The 17,501-nt window shown below is 42.3% G+C and overlaps 1 protein-coding gene across 21 annotated transcripts in view; it reads left to right on the top strand.

Annotated features, from left to right (window-relative positions):
• The window catches only part of KIAA1217 (sickle tail protein homolog), a 277,578-nt gene that overhangs the window by 99,251 nt on the left and 160,826 nt on the right, over positions 1–17,501 (top strand). For 14 of the 21 annotated variants that reach the window (XR_003074153.3, XM_046938245.1, XM_015282038.4 and 11 more), the window contains exon 2: positions 6,610–6,893. Coding sequence is in view for 18 of the 21 variants with exons in the window: in XM_015282038.4 (XP_015137524.2) it covers positions 6,610–6,893 (284 nt within the window). In the remaining 3 variants the exon portion in view is untranslated. Of the gene's footprint in view, positions 1–1,288; positions 1,609–6,609; positions 6,894–10,566; positions 10,957–17,501 lie in introns of those variants that run through there. The other 7 variants (XM_015282039.4, XM_015282029.4, XM_040695778.2 and 4 more) reach the window with 3 other exon arrangements.

Below are 17,501 nucleotides of genomic sequence, written 5' to 3'. Positions count from 1 at the left end.
AGCGGGTTGAGGGAGATCATCCTCCCCCTTTACTCTGCCCTGGTGAAGCCACATAAGAAGTACCGTGTCCAGTTCTGGGCTCCCCTGTTCAAAAATGACAGAGATTTCCTAGAAAGAGCTCATTGGAGGGTGACAAAGATGATGAGGCCTGGAGCATCTCCTGTATGAGGAAAGGCTGAGAGACCTGGGGCTGTTCAGCCTAGAGATAAGACCGAGAGGGGATCTGATCAAAGTTTACAAATATCTAAAGTGCAGGAGGCAAGTGGATGAGGCCAGACTCTTTTCAGTGTTGTGTAGTGATAGGACAAGAAGGAATGGCAAAAAACTGGAACGCAGAAAGTTCCACACAAATATGCAAAACTTTACAGTGGGTGTGATAGAGGAATCATAGAATGGCCTGGGTTGAAAAGGACCTCAAAGATCATCTAGTTTCAACTCCCCTGCCATGGGCAGGGTCACCAACCACTAGACCAGGCTGCCCAGAGCCACATCCAGCCTGACGTTGAATGCCTCCAGGGATGGGGCATTCACAACCTCCAACTGGACCTCCAACCTCCAACTGGAACAGGCTGCCCAGAGAGGTGGTGAAGTCTCCTTTGGAGACATTCAAGACCTATCTGGATGCCTAACTGTGTGACCTACTGTAGAGAACCTCATTTAGCAGGGGAATTGGACTCAACCTCTAGAGGTTCTTTCCAGCCCCTGCGATTCTGTGATTCTGAGTTATTTTCCTGATAGCATAATTCAGTCTGATATTCTCTCCTAAATCAACACATGTGGCATCTGATGGAATCTGTGGGATTGGATATTGTACGTCATTAATTTTTTTTGCATTGCAGCCCAGTGGATCTATCGATTCTCAGACAGGCTGCCTGCTTCTGATCTGCCAAAAGAGAATTAGTTATATGTTACTATATGCTTTGCTACTGAGGCTTCAGAATCCCTCTTAACCGAAGCCCCTGCTTACATATTGCTACCATTCATTTTTATTGGCTTCACTAAAGTTGAATTCCTGTATCTTGATTTTCCCTAATTCATTCTCCAAGCAGCTTGAAAGAATTCAGCCGAAAACAAAACCTCAAAGCGCTTATATAATGAATTACTTCTAAGCTAGACGCTAGAAAAGACAGAGGAGCATTTATCAGGAATGCTTGTGGGCTTGGTGGTTACGAGCTTAAAAAAATATTCGGTGGAAAAGCTTTTGTCCCATGACAGAGATTTGAAAGGCTTCGGCTTCGGATTCCAGCGGAGGCTCAGGCCTGTAATCACGTTTGAAATGTTCCCTTTCAGAAGGCTGGCCGGCTGCACGGGAAGCGAGCCGGCTCGGGGCTGCCTGCGGCCGAGCCCATCACCTGTTGGGGCCCAGCGGAGGAGGGTCCGGAGCAGCCGCCCGGCACGGCCCCGCCGCCCACCCGGCCCGGGGCGCCCGGGGAGTGCGCGCCGGGAGGGAGCCGGCTCGAGCCCCAGCTCCAACCCCAGCCCTGCCCGCTGCGCTTCCAGGCTTGGAGAGAGCGGAGCCTGGGCGGTAGGCAGGGACAATGGAGGAAAATGAAAGCCAGAAACTTGAGCTGTGCCTGGCTTGCTCAACAGACAGCAGGCAGATGAAGGGTAAGTAAGAGGGAGCAGGAAGAGGGAGTTGCATTTAGCCATGACCCTCGTTGCTGCTTTTAATAAGTGGAGGGAATGCATGGGGGAAAAAGAAAAGAAAGAAAGAAAGAAAAAAAAAAGCATGTCTTTCATGTGCTGAAGGCTCTGGAGGTTTCCCTAAGTCTGGAAGCGTGGCTGTACGTCTCCGTGCGTCTCGGGAGCGGGCAGCGCGGCTGTCAGCCCGCAGCGCCGGGCAGGGGGGCAGCAGACCGGCGCAACACAGCTGGGAGCACTTTTCTCCTGGGGGGGGTGCTTTAAATCGCCGCAGATCTCGGCGAGGTCGGGGTACTTTGTGTAGGTGTGAGCTGTGGGGGAGCCCAGCCAAGGGCGCCTTTGCACAATCGCTGTTGCACCACGTTTTATCTGAAAGCGAGCGAAGCTGCGAGCTGGGGAGTGCTGCGTGGGACGGTCCACGTGGAGCGTGCAGCTCAGGTAGCACGGGATGCCTCATCTAATCTGCATCTGCTGCAGTGTTTGTGGAACACCTGTAGACGTTCTTGGTTCATGTGCGCTGTATTCCTCATAGGCACTTGAAGAAAAGTTGTGTTACTGTCCTGTGAAATTAGCAGTCTGTACATGCGGTTCTAAAACTCACACAACTCTGTGTGTTATACCAGAAAACATTGCATAGAGAATATAGAAGTTTTGTTTCTTGGAGGTTTCCTGGAGATGTGTTGCCTGACACTCTTTTGACCATTTCTGAACTTTAAACACTGCTTCACCAGTGCCCGTGTGTTCAATGGGAAGGAAACTTGCACTTAAAGGATGTGTCTGAGTGGGGGGGAAGAAAACCCTTAGCAACATATGTACAGGTGGCGTGAAGCTGACTGAGGTACACGTGGAGCTAGAAAAACTCAGCTCTGACCAGACCCATCTTCTGGTTCTCCAAAAACTTTTAGTCCTGAACATTCAGTACCGTGTTTAGTAGTTTTGGCCCATATCCATTACTTACGTTTGAATATTTATTTGGAAGTTTATGTAATTGCGAAGGCAATCAAATATATAGGAATGATTCCCAATAATCTCAGATTTGCTGCCAGCATATCGTAGGTGGGTTTGATTCATGCTGTTAAAACGTATTCTTTTCTTTTTTATCCTTTAAGCACTGAATATAGTATGCTTCAAGGCTCAGCTTCACAGTGCTGGAGTGGATCAGACCCACACCTGTTGCTTTCTAAAATTATTCTGAAAATGTCCCTCTCTTATCACCTGGATTGCAAAACAGGAATGTTACTATTTTCACCAAATTTTAACTAATGGAGCAAAGTGACTTTTTTGACCTTTGTGGACTTCACAGAGGGTGTGACTTAGAAGAATTGCATACCAGACTTTTAAAAATAACTTCAAGTCACAGCATTTGATCCTTCACGGTAATCTTCCTGATAATCCCAGGCATAGTGCTTCCGTACTGCAGACCTGGACTTTTCCCGTAGTTTTCATTTCATGACTACCTGCTGTAGTAATGGGTGAAGAATTCCTGATGTTAGTTTTCAGGTTAGAGGTGTATCTCAACTCTAAGGGTTACTCGAGGTTTTGGATAACCAAAGCTCTCCCCTGTCAGTCTGCAGAACTTGCTTTTTGTTGCCCTCTGGCTTTGCTACTCTACCGAGCAGAAAGGCCTTCAGCCCTTAGCTTCTGAACGTGAGGGAGGGAGAGAGGGAGACAAGCTTATCTTGCACTTCTCTTGCTGTGTTTTCCATTGGCTTCTATTTACTCCTTTTCCAAGGAGGGTACTTGCATAATTTATCCTTTTGCTGTTCTTTGCAGTCATCTGGGAACCATCACATGATCCTTCACACATTGCACAGTTATCTGTGGGGATTGATTTTCTAGGCCCATTATCTTCACTTCTAAGATATGGTCTGTTTGCCCACGCTGTTATTGAGCAACACCAGGATACAAAGTATGTCTTGTAGTTTCTCCTAGGAGTGCTGTGGTGTGGATCTCTGATGTTCCAAGTTACACAGGGGGTAATTTTACCATTCCATTTCATCCTGGCCATGAAAGTGATTTGTCAGTATTTAGGAAGTGACCAAGAAGGAATTTTTAAGTGACTACTAGGAAAAGATATTCAAACATCACACAGAGTTTGGTTTACATTTCAGCCAAGTTGCATAGTATTATCCATGCTGGTTTGTTTACTGCTGATTTGCATAGATTTGGGCAACAGAGCAGTGCAGTAGTTACTGCGCGGCAGCCAGAGCAGCAACAAGAAAGTCACATGCTGATGTATGCTGCAATATGGCAGGATCGTGCTGAATGCCCAGGTCAGCTTGCTGGAAAGACTAGCAATTAGTTTGCATAGTTTGCATTCCGTTCTTTTCACTGCTATTTATACAGTATTTTCCTAACATGAAAGAAAAATAATATAATTTGCTGATCGTTCTAATACAGTATGTGAAAACTATGTTTTTTTTTTTTTTTAATTCCTTCTCAAGGTTCCAACCAGTAACTCTAAAACAATTTACTTGATATGTCTCATGTTTCAGATAATTAGCTTTTTTTAATGAAATGACTGAAGTGCAGGGCTCGGAGGGGCTTTGCACGAGGATTTAGAAGCTGAAATCCACAGTCATGAGCTCCCAGTTGTGCTTCTCAGTATAGCATTGCCTGCCATATTGAAGAAATGCTTGCCACTAGAGCTCTAAGGATTTCCTTATTTCTGTCCAATACCTTTGTTCTAGAGCCTCAGCCTCAGGGATACAACCTCTGTGCTCTCAGTGCAACAGATTAGAGATGGTAAATTCCAGCCAGCACCATCCCACTTCTTTTTTCTCTGAAAGTGACTGTGAAAGTGACTTTTTTCCACTGAAGTGACTGTGCAGCTTTCAGAAACCATTTTGACTGAGTGCATCTGGAATTGCCACACTTGCTTTTTGCAAGCAAGTTCCCTTTTTTTGCCACTTTTCTCAAAGTGGCCAAGTGTAACTGACAGTAGGTGTTCTGAACGCTCAGCAAACAGGGAGGGTGGATGTTGTTTGTTGTTAAGTTGTGCTTGGAAAGGTTAAATGGTAGCATGAAGAGTGTGTGTGTGTTCGTATGTATTTAGGTTGTCACGGTTGTTCTTGCTCAAAATGAGCTAGAGGTGGCCTATGCTATGTGCAGTTTTGGGTCTTATCCATCTTTTTAAGGGACCACAGGAAGAAAGCAGACTAAGGAAAGAAACCTCACTTTAAAGCCTACAACACCCTGCAGTTTGTTCCACCAGTTCTCAGGTAAAATAATGTGGCTCTGCATAGTGATCTGCATCCATGCTGTCCCCCAACAGCTGTCCCATGCTGTGTCTCCAATGATACAGAGATTTGAAGTCACGTAAGAGCAAAACTCCCCATGAGCCAAAGCTGTTTCCAAAGCAGTGTCTGAATCTGTGTTCCTCAAAACAGAAAAGAAGCCTTCCTGGGCTTCTGTTTTCTGTTCTGGTGGTAGGATAGATTCCCATAGATGCAAACAAGACAATGTTGTTGGTACTTTGGAGGCTGTGAACACTACAAGGACCTTACAGAAACATGCAGGATTTTGGAGGCCCGGTCTTGTTGGACCAAAGCAATGGCTTTCCCATTTAAAGTGGTGGGACTTCACAGAGCTCCATCAGTGGAGGTTTTTCTTTATCACCAGGCTTGATGTTATGTGGGACTTGGCAGACGAATGGTAACATGTGCCAGGAGGCAGAAAAGTACTCAGAATGAAATCCTCAGGCAAGTGGTGGGCAGCCTGTCAAGCTGATTGAGTGAACCATAAAAAGAAGTGAGTAGGTGCCTGTTTCCAAACAGCAGTGCCATATGAGTGGCAGCACTTGGGGGGCCTGTCACCGGGAGCAGAAAGGGCTTTGAGTGGAAAAGTGGCAGAAATGGAGGTGTACAAAAACCATGCAGAGAAAGGGCCCTCCTGCTCCTGCAGAGTGGCTGGTAAGGGTTAACACGACTGTGGGCGCCTGGGCCTACCCAGCACCCAGGGCTTGGAGAGGCCTTTTCAGTGCTTCTGGTTTGAGGCTTTTTTCTTCTTTGCTGACAAAAGATTAAGGGAATTTTCAAAGGTATTAGGTAACAAGGCTCCAGACTACACTTCTTCGTGCACCAGAGGGTTCGTGTTACACAGTTACCTGAAGATAAGCCAGCACTTACCTACCCTCTGTGTCTGCCTATCTCTTTGCAAGAGTAGTCATGGTCTTTGGTCTTAAAGCCAGTTTTAAAGTTGTAACATTTATCTGAAGCTTTTTGTTTGTTTGTTTGTTTTGTTTTTGTCTGTATATCACTCAGAACTCGGTTTTCTTTCTGTTTCTTGAGAGATTGTTTATTGAAAGAGCAATGTTGTATTTTCCAGCCCGCTGTCCTGAGACGTATAAAATCCAAGGGAGATCCATGAAATTTAAAACCGCACCACAGTCAGAAATAGAGGAGAAAAAAAAAAAGCCACAAAACCCTCTTATTATTTCATAGGTGTTTCTGAGCACGTTGAAAACGCACTGAAAAAAGATTAAGGATTTCAAATCTGCTTTGTCAAAGGAATGTTCTCTGTTGGTGTCTTTTGGGATACAAGTTACAGGGCCATTAAGGGTACTGGAGCTCTCCAAAGGACACTGTTCCTTGCCCTGGAAAGAAAGCATCCTGTGGGTTTTAAAGGTCAGGGAATGAGGACCCTGTCAGATCTTCTTTTCAAGCCACATAGTGGTAAAGATGATATAAAAGGAACATCTACTTTAATCATGTTCAGTTTTCTGTGAGGCACTACTGTGTTTCTGCATTGAAAGTAAGTACTGTGCTGAGCTTATATAAATGATTATGTCCAGGCTGCTTATTGTAACATATGTATGCCTAATGATGCAGAACAAGCCATTGGGCACTACCAGACTTTTAAACTGACCTTGCTTTTTTATCAGTCTGATTATTTTCTTTTTCATATTAAAGTGAATGTTGGGATTGTGTTCTTTAAATATTGTTTGCCTTTTTGTTTTTTGTTTTTCAGACCAGGCAAAACACAGTTTGCATTTAACATCACTAGATGATGCTGAATGCCTCCGATCTAAGGAGCTGCTTTCAACTCCGAACAGTCACGCTTCTAATTCCAAATCCACACGCAACATCCCTCGAAGACATACAGTAGGTGGCCCTCGCAGTTCCAAAGAAATACTGGGAATGCAAACCTCGGAAATGGACAGAAAGAGAGAGGCTTTTCTTGAGCATCTGAAGCAGAAATATCCTCATCATGCTACAGCAATAATGGGACACCAGGAGAGACTGAGAGATCAGGTATGAAAAGCAAATTTTATCTTGCTTTTTGTTAAAGAGTCCTTATAACTGCTACCTCACTTTGAATGTGAGGTAGAAAATTGAATGTGTTAACCTCACTACAGAAGGTGAGAATCTAACAAAGCATTTTGTGTTCAAAGTTGCCTAGGATTCAGTTTCTCCTTTGAAATCAATAGAAACAACAATAATAATCAAAGTGTTCAAAATTACCTTGGAGTTGTTTGTTGAAACTGACATTTTTGAGGAGCTTTTCATTTTTTTTAGAATATACACAGAGAAAGGGATAAGGTGAGACTCTTGATCTTAGTATATGGATCTCCATCTACTTTTTCATAGCTGAAGGGAAAATATGGAACAGCTGTTAACTTTTGTTATATTTTCACTATTGGCACCACAGCCCGGGAGAAAGAAAAATATCTGTAGACCATGTCTGTGTGCTTTAGCTGGCTCTGTTACCCTTTCATTTGCTTTCTTTTCTGCTTTTGAGTCCTCTAATACAAACAGACTGGATGTATCCACAGGTATCTGCCTCCTCCAAACTGTCTTGAGATCAGCACCAACCTGCCAGGAGTGTACCTTAAGGTGCTTTTCTTCTTGTCTAACTACAGTTGCTTTTCAGCAGGAAAAAGTAGATTTAGGGTTGGAGACGATGTGATTATACATTGATGTATTTCTCAGAACAGGTGGAGGTTGCTGTCACGCTGACCTGAATTTAGGGAATGCCATGCAAGGGACTGTTCACTGCGTGGCTCTGGTTTTGAGTGAAAAGTTAGAGTTTAGTTCGTTAAACCTTGCAGACTGTGTTGTGTTCCAAATACATTTTTTCAGTAAACCAGCAGGATGTGGACTTCAGTGTTAAATATCTTGTGCCCATTATTCTCAATTTAAAAAATGGTTGACAGCAATCCTGTTGTAATTTCTTTTTCCTAGTGTTTCGTAGGTATTTTGGCACTGGCAGCAAATCAATTGTAAGTAAGGAATAAAAACAGGTTGGCAAAGTACTGTACTCTGCTGTGGGAGCGCTTATGAATTCCCAGTGCCTTTTGAAGCTTTCCAAGACTTTGGAGATCAGAGCAGTTGTCACTCGGTACCTCCCTTTACAACTTCTCTTTGACAGGGTCTCTCGAGATCTCAGGTGCTATCACTGCTTCAGTAAGACTGCTAGAATCCATGTGTATCCTGCTAAAATTGCTGCAAGACTTCAACTCTAACGAGAGTGATCTATTTCTTATTTTTAAAACAGCTTTCCTGCTTTCCTTTGAAAGTCTGGACTCCCCCATACACTTATCTCTTTCATGAACTCTAGTGACTGTGTGGAATGTGCCGGGTGGTGGATAAAGATAGCATACAAATTAAATAAAGGGGGTGGGGGCTGAAATTCAGAGATTAGATCTTCTAGAGTCATGTAAATATTTAGTTCCAGTGTTGCAGACACTGCAAACCCAGTTTGAACAGCCTACAGCATTACACCCTACACATTTTGTAATTTGATCCTTTTCTGAAGGCAATAAATTACAGAAGGAATGCAGTAACTGTTTCTGCTATTTGTTTAAAATGTGTCATCCTTGCTAATTTATTGAGGGTAAAATTATGTGAATGTTTCTTGCTTCTATTTTTTGATGGTTGGACATATGTATTGTATATAAGAAGTGTGAATTTTAAAACAAAATTGCATTAAAATTACTATTAGAGCATTAGATTATGGTTCTTGGGAATGGGGAAGACTGAAGACTCCATACATACAGTGTAGTTCTTTTTCTTAATATTTGTGTCTAAGCATGCACACCCATGTGTCTGTGTATTTTGTTTGTGCTTATGTGTACGTGCATAGGAATACATGTATATAAATATATGCATGTGTAATGTGGGCTTACTTGGCAGCTTTGTGAAAAAGACTATAATGTCACTTTGCTTTTAAGAGTGTATGTGTGTGTACAGCGTATAGACTTCCTGTTTAATTTCCATGTGCATGTGTCTATGTGCATAGCAGTAGTGTAGAAAACACGAACTGTATGTGTGTGTAACATAAAATATGTCACATACAAAAGTAGTGAGATGTGTGGGAGGACAGGAGCCAAAATGTCACCATTTATTTTTTAGGCCATTTTCCTCCCATCTTGTTTCTCCAGCTGCTCCGATGTCTGGGAAGTGGCATCATTATCCATGGTGGGAATTCCCCCGCTGTGGAAGATCTATCAAGGGTAGTAGCCAATGCAACTCCATTTTCTAATCTCTGTGTCAAGCAGTACAGCTGGAACATGAGACATCCCAAGGTTTGCGGTGCATAGTATCATTTATCTTCTAGGTTGCTCTAAACTCTGCCAGGTCTGTAGCCGACAAAAATGGCCCAGAAGATCAGGATTGGTAGCTGTTTCTTTTTTGTGAACTTTCCTCTCTGGCCAGTTTCAACCATCTGTATCTGAGTATGACAGCAGGCCCCTGGTTTGCAGCAAGTAAACATTAGGGGAAGAAAATGTGTTTGATGTTGTCAGTTCGTATCGTATCACCTCTTTCAGCAAAGTCAGCTCTGAATGTTGTCTACGTCTTCTGCTATGTATTAATGTTTTCCTCCAGGCTTTGTTTATTTGGGTAAATCCCTCCCTGGATGTGTGTTCTTGGAACCCGTTTCTGCTCAGATAATCTGCCACAGAACTGCAGGACAATAGCGGCCAGGTAAAATATCAGTGAGGATTACTGGTGGTTAGCTAATGTGGTGACCTGCAGCCTCCCAGCTGTGCACACAGATCACCTCTCCTCCACCTCACAGGTTTGCCATCCTGCATGTGATGTCTTATTTGGGAATGCAAAGCTCATGGAGACAGGAACTCTTTATTTGTGGTAGGGCCTTGGGATGCAGCCGCAAGACAAATAACCCACAGCTGTGTGGCACAGGGGGTGCGCCCAGCCTAGTGGCTCATCTTCACGCTGTGCTGCGTCCCTTTGTAAGCCAACTCCATGACCAGACACAAAGACTCCTTCCACCTGGACATCTGCAAAACCAAGGAACAAAATTGTTTTATTTTTATAGATAATGCGAGCTTCTTCAATAGCTTTGAACACATTGCATCTACCAGATCTGTCTGATCTGTGCTGATGAAAGCAGGGCACTGACATAATCCTCAGGAAAGTTAGAAAGGGAAAAAGACAGAGAAAGGCAAAACTGACCTCAGTGATGTGGAGTTTGAGCTGGGCTGGATCAGCCCGGTGTGATGAGCCCTACGCAGCCTGGGAGCGGAGAGCAGAACAAGTGCAAACGCTGGGCAAGCAGTGCTGCAGATGGAAAGGAGTTTGCAATTAAGAGGTTAAAAATGCTAACCTTGCCATGGGAGGTGGGTAATCCCTGCAGTGAACCTGTTTTACAAGTCACCTCAGGAAAAAAAAAAAAAAAAAAGGCTTTTCTGAGGGGGCAGAGAGCAAAAGGGAGCCTGTAGAAGTTTTTCAGAGCCAGAGCTTTTGAGTATGCCTTTAGCAAATGAGCTGGGCGATGTTTGCCACAGATTTCTTTTGTTGTTGTTTAACCAGGGAAATGCACTGCGGGACGAGGGAGGGTTGGGAACAGCTTAGCTTTTTTTGCTAGGGTTCTGTGAAGAGCACGCTTGTTGGCAAACAAAGTCAGATTTCCATTGATTAAAAAACCAAACATAACAGCCCAACAGCCAAACCCTTCCGGTGCACGCGCAATGCTGAGCGCCTAGAAAATGGTGGTTGGGACTTTTTGTTGTGTTCGGTTAGGTCTGAACATGACAGGTAACTCTGGCATCTGGGCAGGTGTGGTTACGGTTGCCGTGGAGATTCGTGATGTCATGCTTGATAGAGCATGTCAAGACAGCTAATTTAACATGTAGATGTTCAAAAAGTCCCATAGGCCAGAAGTAAGCTGTATGCAAATAACAAAGTTACGCTGCAAAAGGGTGAAAGAAAATACGGCGCAGAGATGGAGTGCCTTTTACCTGGCAGCTTTAAAGGATTACCACAGGCTTCACCATAAATTAAAACTTTGGGAAGTAAAGGAAGAGGATTTCTGAACGTTTCTCTGGGCTCACCTGTGGAATCTCACATTTCGGTAAATAAGCCTCTTTTCTCTCTCTGCCCCCGCTGCAAAAAATGCTTTTGAAATTGTGGAGTTTGCTTCAGCCCGTTGTTCTTCCTGGCAGCAGGGCTGAGTCAATACAGCAAGTTCTTTTGGCGTGGCACGTTGTGTTTTCTCTTTCGAAAATGAGTTCTTTAGTGAATGAACTGAGAATTCTGAATTATTTGAGAAGTATTGTAATGTATTATGTTGATTCTATGAATCATGCTGCAAAAATGTCCTAGGTAGTGTTTTGGGGGAGAAACTAAGAATTGAGACACTGTATTTATTTGTAGATTATTGCCAGATGTCTCTCCCTTAACTGCTAAAGTAGAACCCTAACATTACAACAGCCTTTCTTCCAGCATTTGAGATCTGTAAAAATACTGAGGCTTTTAAATTTTTTGTTATTTATTTATGTAGGTCACAGTATCAGTTCCTTAAACTAGATATATGTTTTGATATCATAGGATAACTCCGGAGCGTTTCTTCTTGGGTTTTTCTTGGGCAAAAATACCTCTTGTAAAGGCGAGCATGTGAAGATAAAAGTCTGGTAACAGAAATTCTGTGGGGACTTTTGTCTTTCAGGTATAGGCAAAAGGTGATATTTTCGGGTCCTCTTGAGAGAGAGTAGAATCCCTGTGTTCTAAGTTGTAACCACTTTTGTGCTTACACTGACCCAGACGGGTGAAGAAAACATCAGTACCTGAGGGGTAGCCCCCCATTGGCACTGCTGATATGCTAACACGAAGCACGTTTAGTTTGGTTGCTCTGATCATTCTGTTTGGTAGGGGTTAGGTGGGAATGGATGGGAGTATGGTAGTGAATGTCTGTGCTTAAAAATGTGAATGGGGAGAAATCATAGGTTTTGCCTACTGACACCTGGGAAAAATCAACTTGAGAGAAACTTCAGTTCAGTGTAAACCCTCAGTAGGATTTGTGTTTTAGTGAATGAGAAGGCTGATGAGTATTATAGATACGTTATCTAATTCTAATGTGAAAAAACAGTGTATACGGAATTTCTGACATTCTGCATTGCTTGATCAGGCAAGGTAAAATACACTTTTTTCAGAACATATATTGATTATTAAAGCATGAATCCATTATTAACGGATTTGAAGTAGTACAAAGTGAAGAAATTGCTTCCCCCTCCCCCCCCCAATGGCTTTCTTGCATTTACACCCCTAGACTGTATCTTGGAACCAAGCCAGTAATTGGAATATTATAGAATTAATTTCAATTTAACCTTTCTGTAGAAGCCTGGGTGTTAATTATTTAGTACTAGAATATGTACAAATGACAACATATCGAATGAACTAGCACGCTCCGCATTCATTACACTGATGCCAGTTGATGCCGTGGGTAGGGAGAAATTGATTTAATGTTGTATGAATACTTCTCCGTACTGTGCTGGTAAGTTAAGAAATGATATTTGGTTCTAAGATGCACGTAATTGTGAAGAATGCAGTTTTAATCTGGATATATGTTTCTGCTGGTTTTTCTAGCTGAGAAAGTCCATTTCATTGAATTACCCATAGGTTCACAAACTACCATGTATAATGTGTCACTGAAAAATGCTTATTTTTATCTGAGAGGTCGGTGTCCTACAGTCAGAACTTGCTGTTGTGTCAGCATAGTTCGTAGGTGTTTGTTTATTTGCTTGTTTGCTTTTAAAGGCTTCTGAAGTTGTTTCGGGAGATTCCTGTGAGCTCGTGTCTCATCTCTGCAGAAGGGTACTACCTCCCTCCCCACATGAGATTGCCATTCCCCTTTGTAAGCCCCACAGAGCATGTTGCACGTTCACCTCCCCATCATCCACACATGTGCCCTGTCTCACATACCATCTGGTGCAAGAATTTATTGCTCTCCAGTGCTTGTCTATGGTAAGGAGGACAACTGCTCTTACTTCACGTTGTTAAAGGCACCAAAGTAAAGCTATGAAAGCGAACATTCGAAACATGATTGCAAGCGTAAACCTCTGCTGGAACCCAAGCCCTTAGCTTTTTGTTTATGGAAGGACATGAGATGACACGTCCATTTGTTTTGAGTTGAAACATGCTCTTTAGCCCCCAGATAATGCTGTGATTGCGAGATACTTATAAATAGCTAGATAGATAAATGAACAAAGAGCTGTTTCATTAGCAAAGTAAAGTGGATTTACTTAGTATTCGCTATAATGGTTGAGGAAGACAAATATTCCTAGCATAATGTCTCAGTGGAATGTCTTTCAACTTTATTTTAAAAAGGTAAGGCAAAAGTGTATACAAAACTACTAACCCTTAGGCATCTCTTGGAGTAAGTGGAATTTAACTAGAATGATAATACTTGCTTTGATAAATATAAGTTCCTTCATTTATATCTATCAGTTACAAGTAATAAAAAAAATTATTTTTTTTTAAAGGCTTATAAAGCAATTCCTTTTTTTCCTCCCTCCCACTCTCCCTCCCCCCATGCAAATCACACACCAGAGCAGTTACTTTGCTCCAACAGGACTAGTAGCTCTTTTTCTGTGGCAGTGCCTGTGTTTTTTAAATAACGTGTTGTTTACAATTGGAAAGTCCACAGTACTTGTTCATATGCTTACCTTTGTTCACGTGAGTTTCACGCATGTATTTTTCTAACCTAATATTATGACAGAGGAAAGTATTTCCAGAATCCTTTGTATTCAGCTGACTGAATGAAAGCGTGCAGTGAGCTTCTTTAGGTGCTTATGTCTAGATCCAGTAAAGAATTTAGGACTTAATTCTCTGTTAAAACAAAGTCCGGGCAGCTGCATTCATGAGAGTTATCCATGGAAACCTCTCCCAGTTACTGCAGGCACCTGAGATTCCTTAGGTTTCAGAAATCTAAGCTTTTCTGGCAAAAAATAAAATAAAAAATAAAAATCTGGAGGTGTTTATAGATGAATTTTTGCACATACTCATTGTAGTCCTGGTGCTTTCTGAGCTACTTCAGTGGGTAACTGGTACGTGTGTGGAAGCAGTCAGCAGAGCCTCATTTGGAGAATGGGGCCAGTGCAGGACTAGCTCAGTGGTACTGGACAGTGGGATCTCTGTCCTGCAGAGTGGCTCGGCAGTGACCACCCTGTGGGACAGGCATATCCTGTCTCTCTGAACTTGTGCCTGAGACCTGCATTCCTCTGAGAAGTCTTGAAGGAGTTTGGGATAGGCAAACCTTACATTTTTCCTTTGAAGTTAAGCTCCTGGGCAATGATGTGTTACAGAGTTCAGTCTCAGTAGCTGTGTGGTGAGCTCCTCAGGCCAACTGCTTAATGAACCTCATCTCAGGATTGCAAAATTGATGCTCTCTCTGACCGTGAGGATCTTGTGCTCCTGTCTCCTTGATGGCAAAGTCTCAGGAGACAGTGATGAAGGCATGACACTATGCTGCTGTAGCCTGCTTCTTAAAGCCTCTGCCTAGAGATGGAGCTGTGGCTGTTGAACTTCCCTCAAACTGAGGCAACCAGAAAGCTCAGTCTTCCACTCTTTCTTTACATATCCTGCAAAAGCGGATTGGTGTGTGACGGTGCTTTGACACTGCTTCCTCTTCCAACTCTGCTTTTAAACCAGAGCACCTGAGGTGCTATGTTTCATGCTCAGCTCAGCAAAGAATGGCATTGTCATGAGTGCCATTCTACACAGGGCTCAGCAGCAACCCCGAAGTTCACTTCAAGCCACTGTTTTGCTTCCAAGAGTACAAGAAGTTAGTGAGTAAAGAGAAAATGAAGCCCTGGTATACTGATATTTCAGTCTGTGTTGCTACTGAGCTGCCTCTCTCATGCATAGTCCTGGAGGTGTTGGGATCACTTACTTGGCAGATAGGTGAAGGTGTTTTGTGAGGGCGGCAGACCATGCTGGTGGTAGAGCTGAGGTGACAGTGTTGCTTCCCTGGTCCTTGGTTCCTTCCATGGCCTGTGATCAACTTCAATGTTGATGAATATTTGCTCTGTCTCAGGACCCATTTCCCTGCAAATGGTTATGAATGTGTTTGGTTGTTCTCTTTTCAGCCTAGTAAACTTAACAGCTTTCCACTGGGAACATTTTTGTGCTCTTTGCACATTGTCACTTGGGAGGGGAGCTCATATTTATGTCAGTCATTAGCAAAGTAAATGCACCTCTGGACCATTGCTGCTGCACTACAGCATTTTTCAGTTGATTTTTTGACAAAGGTAGATTGCAGTGAAGTCACCTGATTAATTTACTTGGTTTAACCATAATCCCTGTGATTTAAATGTCTTTTGTGGGCCTAAATAAGAGAACAAGATTAAAGGAGACAAACAAATCTCTTATGAATATTACAATTTCCTTTCAGGACAAACAGTGCTACTGTTAAAATTGCAGGCAACAACTGTGGCTCTGACAGCAGCCACTGGGATGTGTTTTTAACGTTCACTCAATAGTGGTAATTGTGCCAGTTAAGTAAATTCAGAATCAGGTAGCTTTAAGTTTTGCATCTTGGCACATCAAGCCAACAGAGAGACTTCTAGTTGGATGAGATTTGTTTTCCGAGTCTCTGTTTTAAAGGGTCCTGTTTTTGTTATTTTTTTCTGCTATTAATTAGTACTTCTTTTACTGCTGCATTTTGTGTGGCCTCACGTGCTGTGGATTGTAGTGATTCCTGTCCTTCACATGGAGATTACTGCATTAGTAAGCGCTGAGCAATGTTCTTTGTTTAAGTTTAGATTTTCACCCTCTGGTTAGTACACAGCCATAGGTACACTTTGCTTAAAAGGAAAAAAGTCTACAAAAAAAAAAAAATGGCTGTTAAAGAGAGAAATAGAGAAGCTATCCTGTTGGGTCACTTCTGAAATGTGCAAAGACTGATTTTTTTATGGCTTCTACCATATGGGTTCTTGAGGAGATAGATGGTAGATAAACAGCTGTGCACATCACGCATGCTCTGTTCGTTAGGAGCTACAGATTATTTTGTCTGTCAGCTTAAGATTTATTTTGTCTTCAGAAACATTAATCATGTTAGTCATTAGACTGGATCTTCTTGGTACCTGTATGAATGTCCAATTCTGTTTTGTACTGCTAAGTTTTTGACTTCTTTATATCTAATGACATTAAATACCAGAGCTCAACTGAGAAGTTTTGAGAATATTTTAGATTTTAATAGTTTTTCATCACATTTCCACTTAGCAGACTGTCTCCATGTTCTTACATTGATTGAGTTCAAAATAGTAATTCAATCAATGAAGCATTTTTTCAGTCTGGAGGGAGAGGGCTGTCTTCCAAGGAAGGCAGCAAGGGAAAGAAGTAAACTGAGAACCAACAAGTTAAATCATTTTTTATATTGGAAAGTTGTTGAGTCTGATTTTATATATTACTTGGTGAATTCATTACCAGATACTCTAACCACCAGATGAATAAGCAAGCAGAAGGCTTTTCCAATTTGCTCCTATTTTGTGGGTATGTGGGTGTCCAAAGTCTGGAAGCAAACCCGCTGTCTATGTCTATGTATGAGCTCTGGGCTTTCTACCACTGTGCTTTGAAAGAGTAATTTTAGCTGCATTTATTCATCTGTCGCTCTATTTTTAGTAACAAAAAATACCATGCATCAGACTATTGTAATTAGTAATAAATTACTCACAGAAGGAACAAATATTTGACTTTGATTAGAATGAGAAGAAATGTCACTTGCTTCTCATTGACTGAATAAATAGATAATTGAGTGGCATTGATTGGTTGATTTAAATAAAAGTAAATATTATTTAGAAGGGAGAATTTTTTAGCAGAACGTAAGAAAAAATAAAAGTGGACATGTAAATTAGGCACTGCTTTAAAAAACGTGTACCTGAAAAACTAGGATATTTATACAAATTCTAGTAGATCCTAAAAAGCTGTTTTATTTCCTGTTTTTTAACGGAGAAATGATTGTTTCATTTTTTCATGATCTAAGCTGTATTTTTTTCTTAGAAATCTTTAAGAAACACACACCAAAACCTCACTGGTGTTCTGAGTAAATTTGACTTTTTTATTCTGCATATTATTTATTACAAAAAAAACACCAAAAACAACGGTATTTTGTACTTAACTTGTGTAATAGCTTTGCAGTCGTTGCCATTAAAAAGACAATATTAAATCCCAGCCATTTCCTAGGCAGGGGTGTGGGCCAACCTCAATGCTCTCTGCGCTTGGGCTGGAGTCACTGCAGGGTTGCGGGTACCGTCATTTGGCAGTAATTCCTGGCAGTGGTTTGAGGGCTTTGCTCTTTATTTAAGATGCTGTTTCAGTCGCTTTTTCAGCTGCTCCCCCAAGCTGCTATATCTTTGGCCTCTACTGAAGGGGGTGCAAGCAGGGTGGTGCCTGTTGCTGGCCCTTGGCATGATAGCGCTGAGGGGTGAGAAGGTCTTCTGCATGATGCAGCCCAGGGGCTGCAGCCTACGGTGTCCATCACTGGAGAATGTAAATGAAAGCAGATAATAGAAACAACCTCAAAAGCTTTCTGGAAATTGGTGGAGAACTTCTCCCTTCCAAATTTTGCAGAAGAGCTGGGTGGGATGGGGTGTGGAGGAGCAGATCACAAAATGTTTTTCT

This window comes from Gallus gallus, chromosome 2 (assembly GCF_016699485.2).
Source record: "Gallus gallus isolate bGalGal1 chromosome 2, bGalGal1.mat.broiler.GRCg7b, whole genome shotgun sequence".
NCBI classification, from domain to species: Eukaryota; Metazoa; Chordata; class Aves; order Galliformes; family Phasianidae; genus Gallus; species Gallus gallus.
This window is presented reverse-complemented; position numbering and strand designations above follow the sequence as displayed.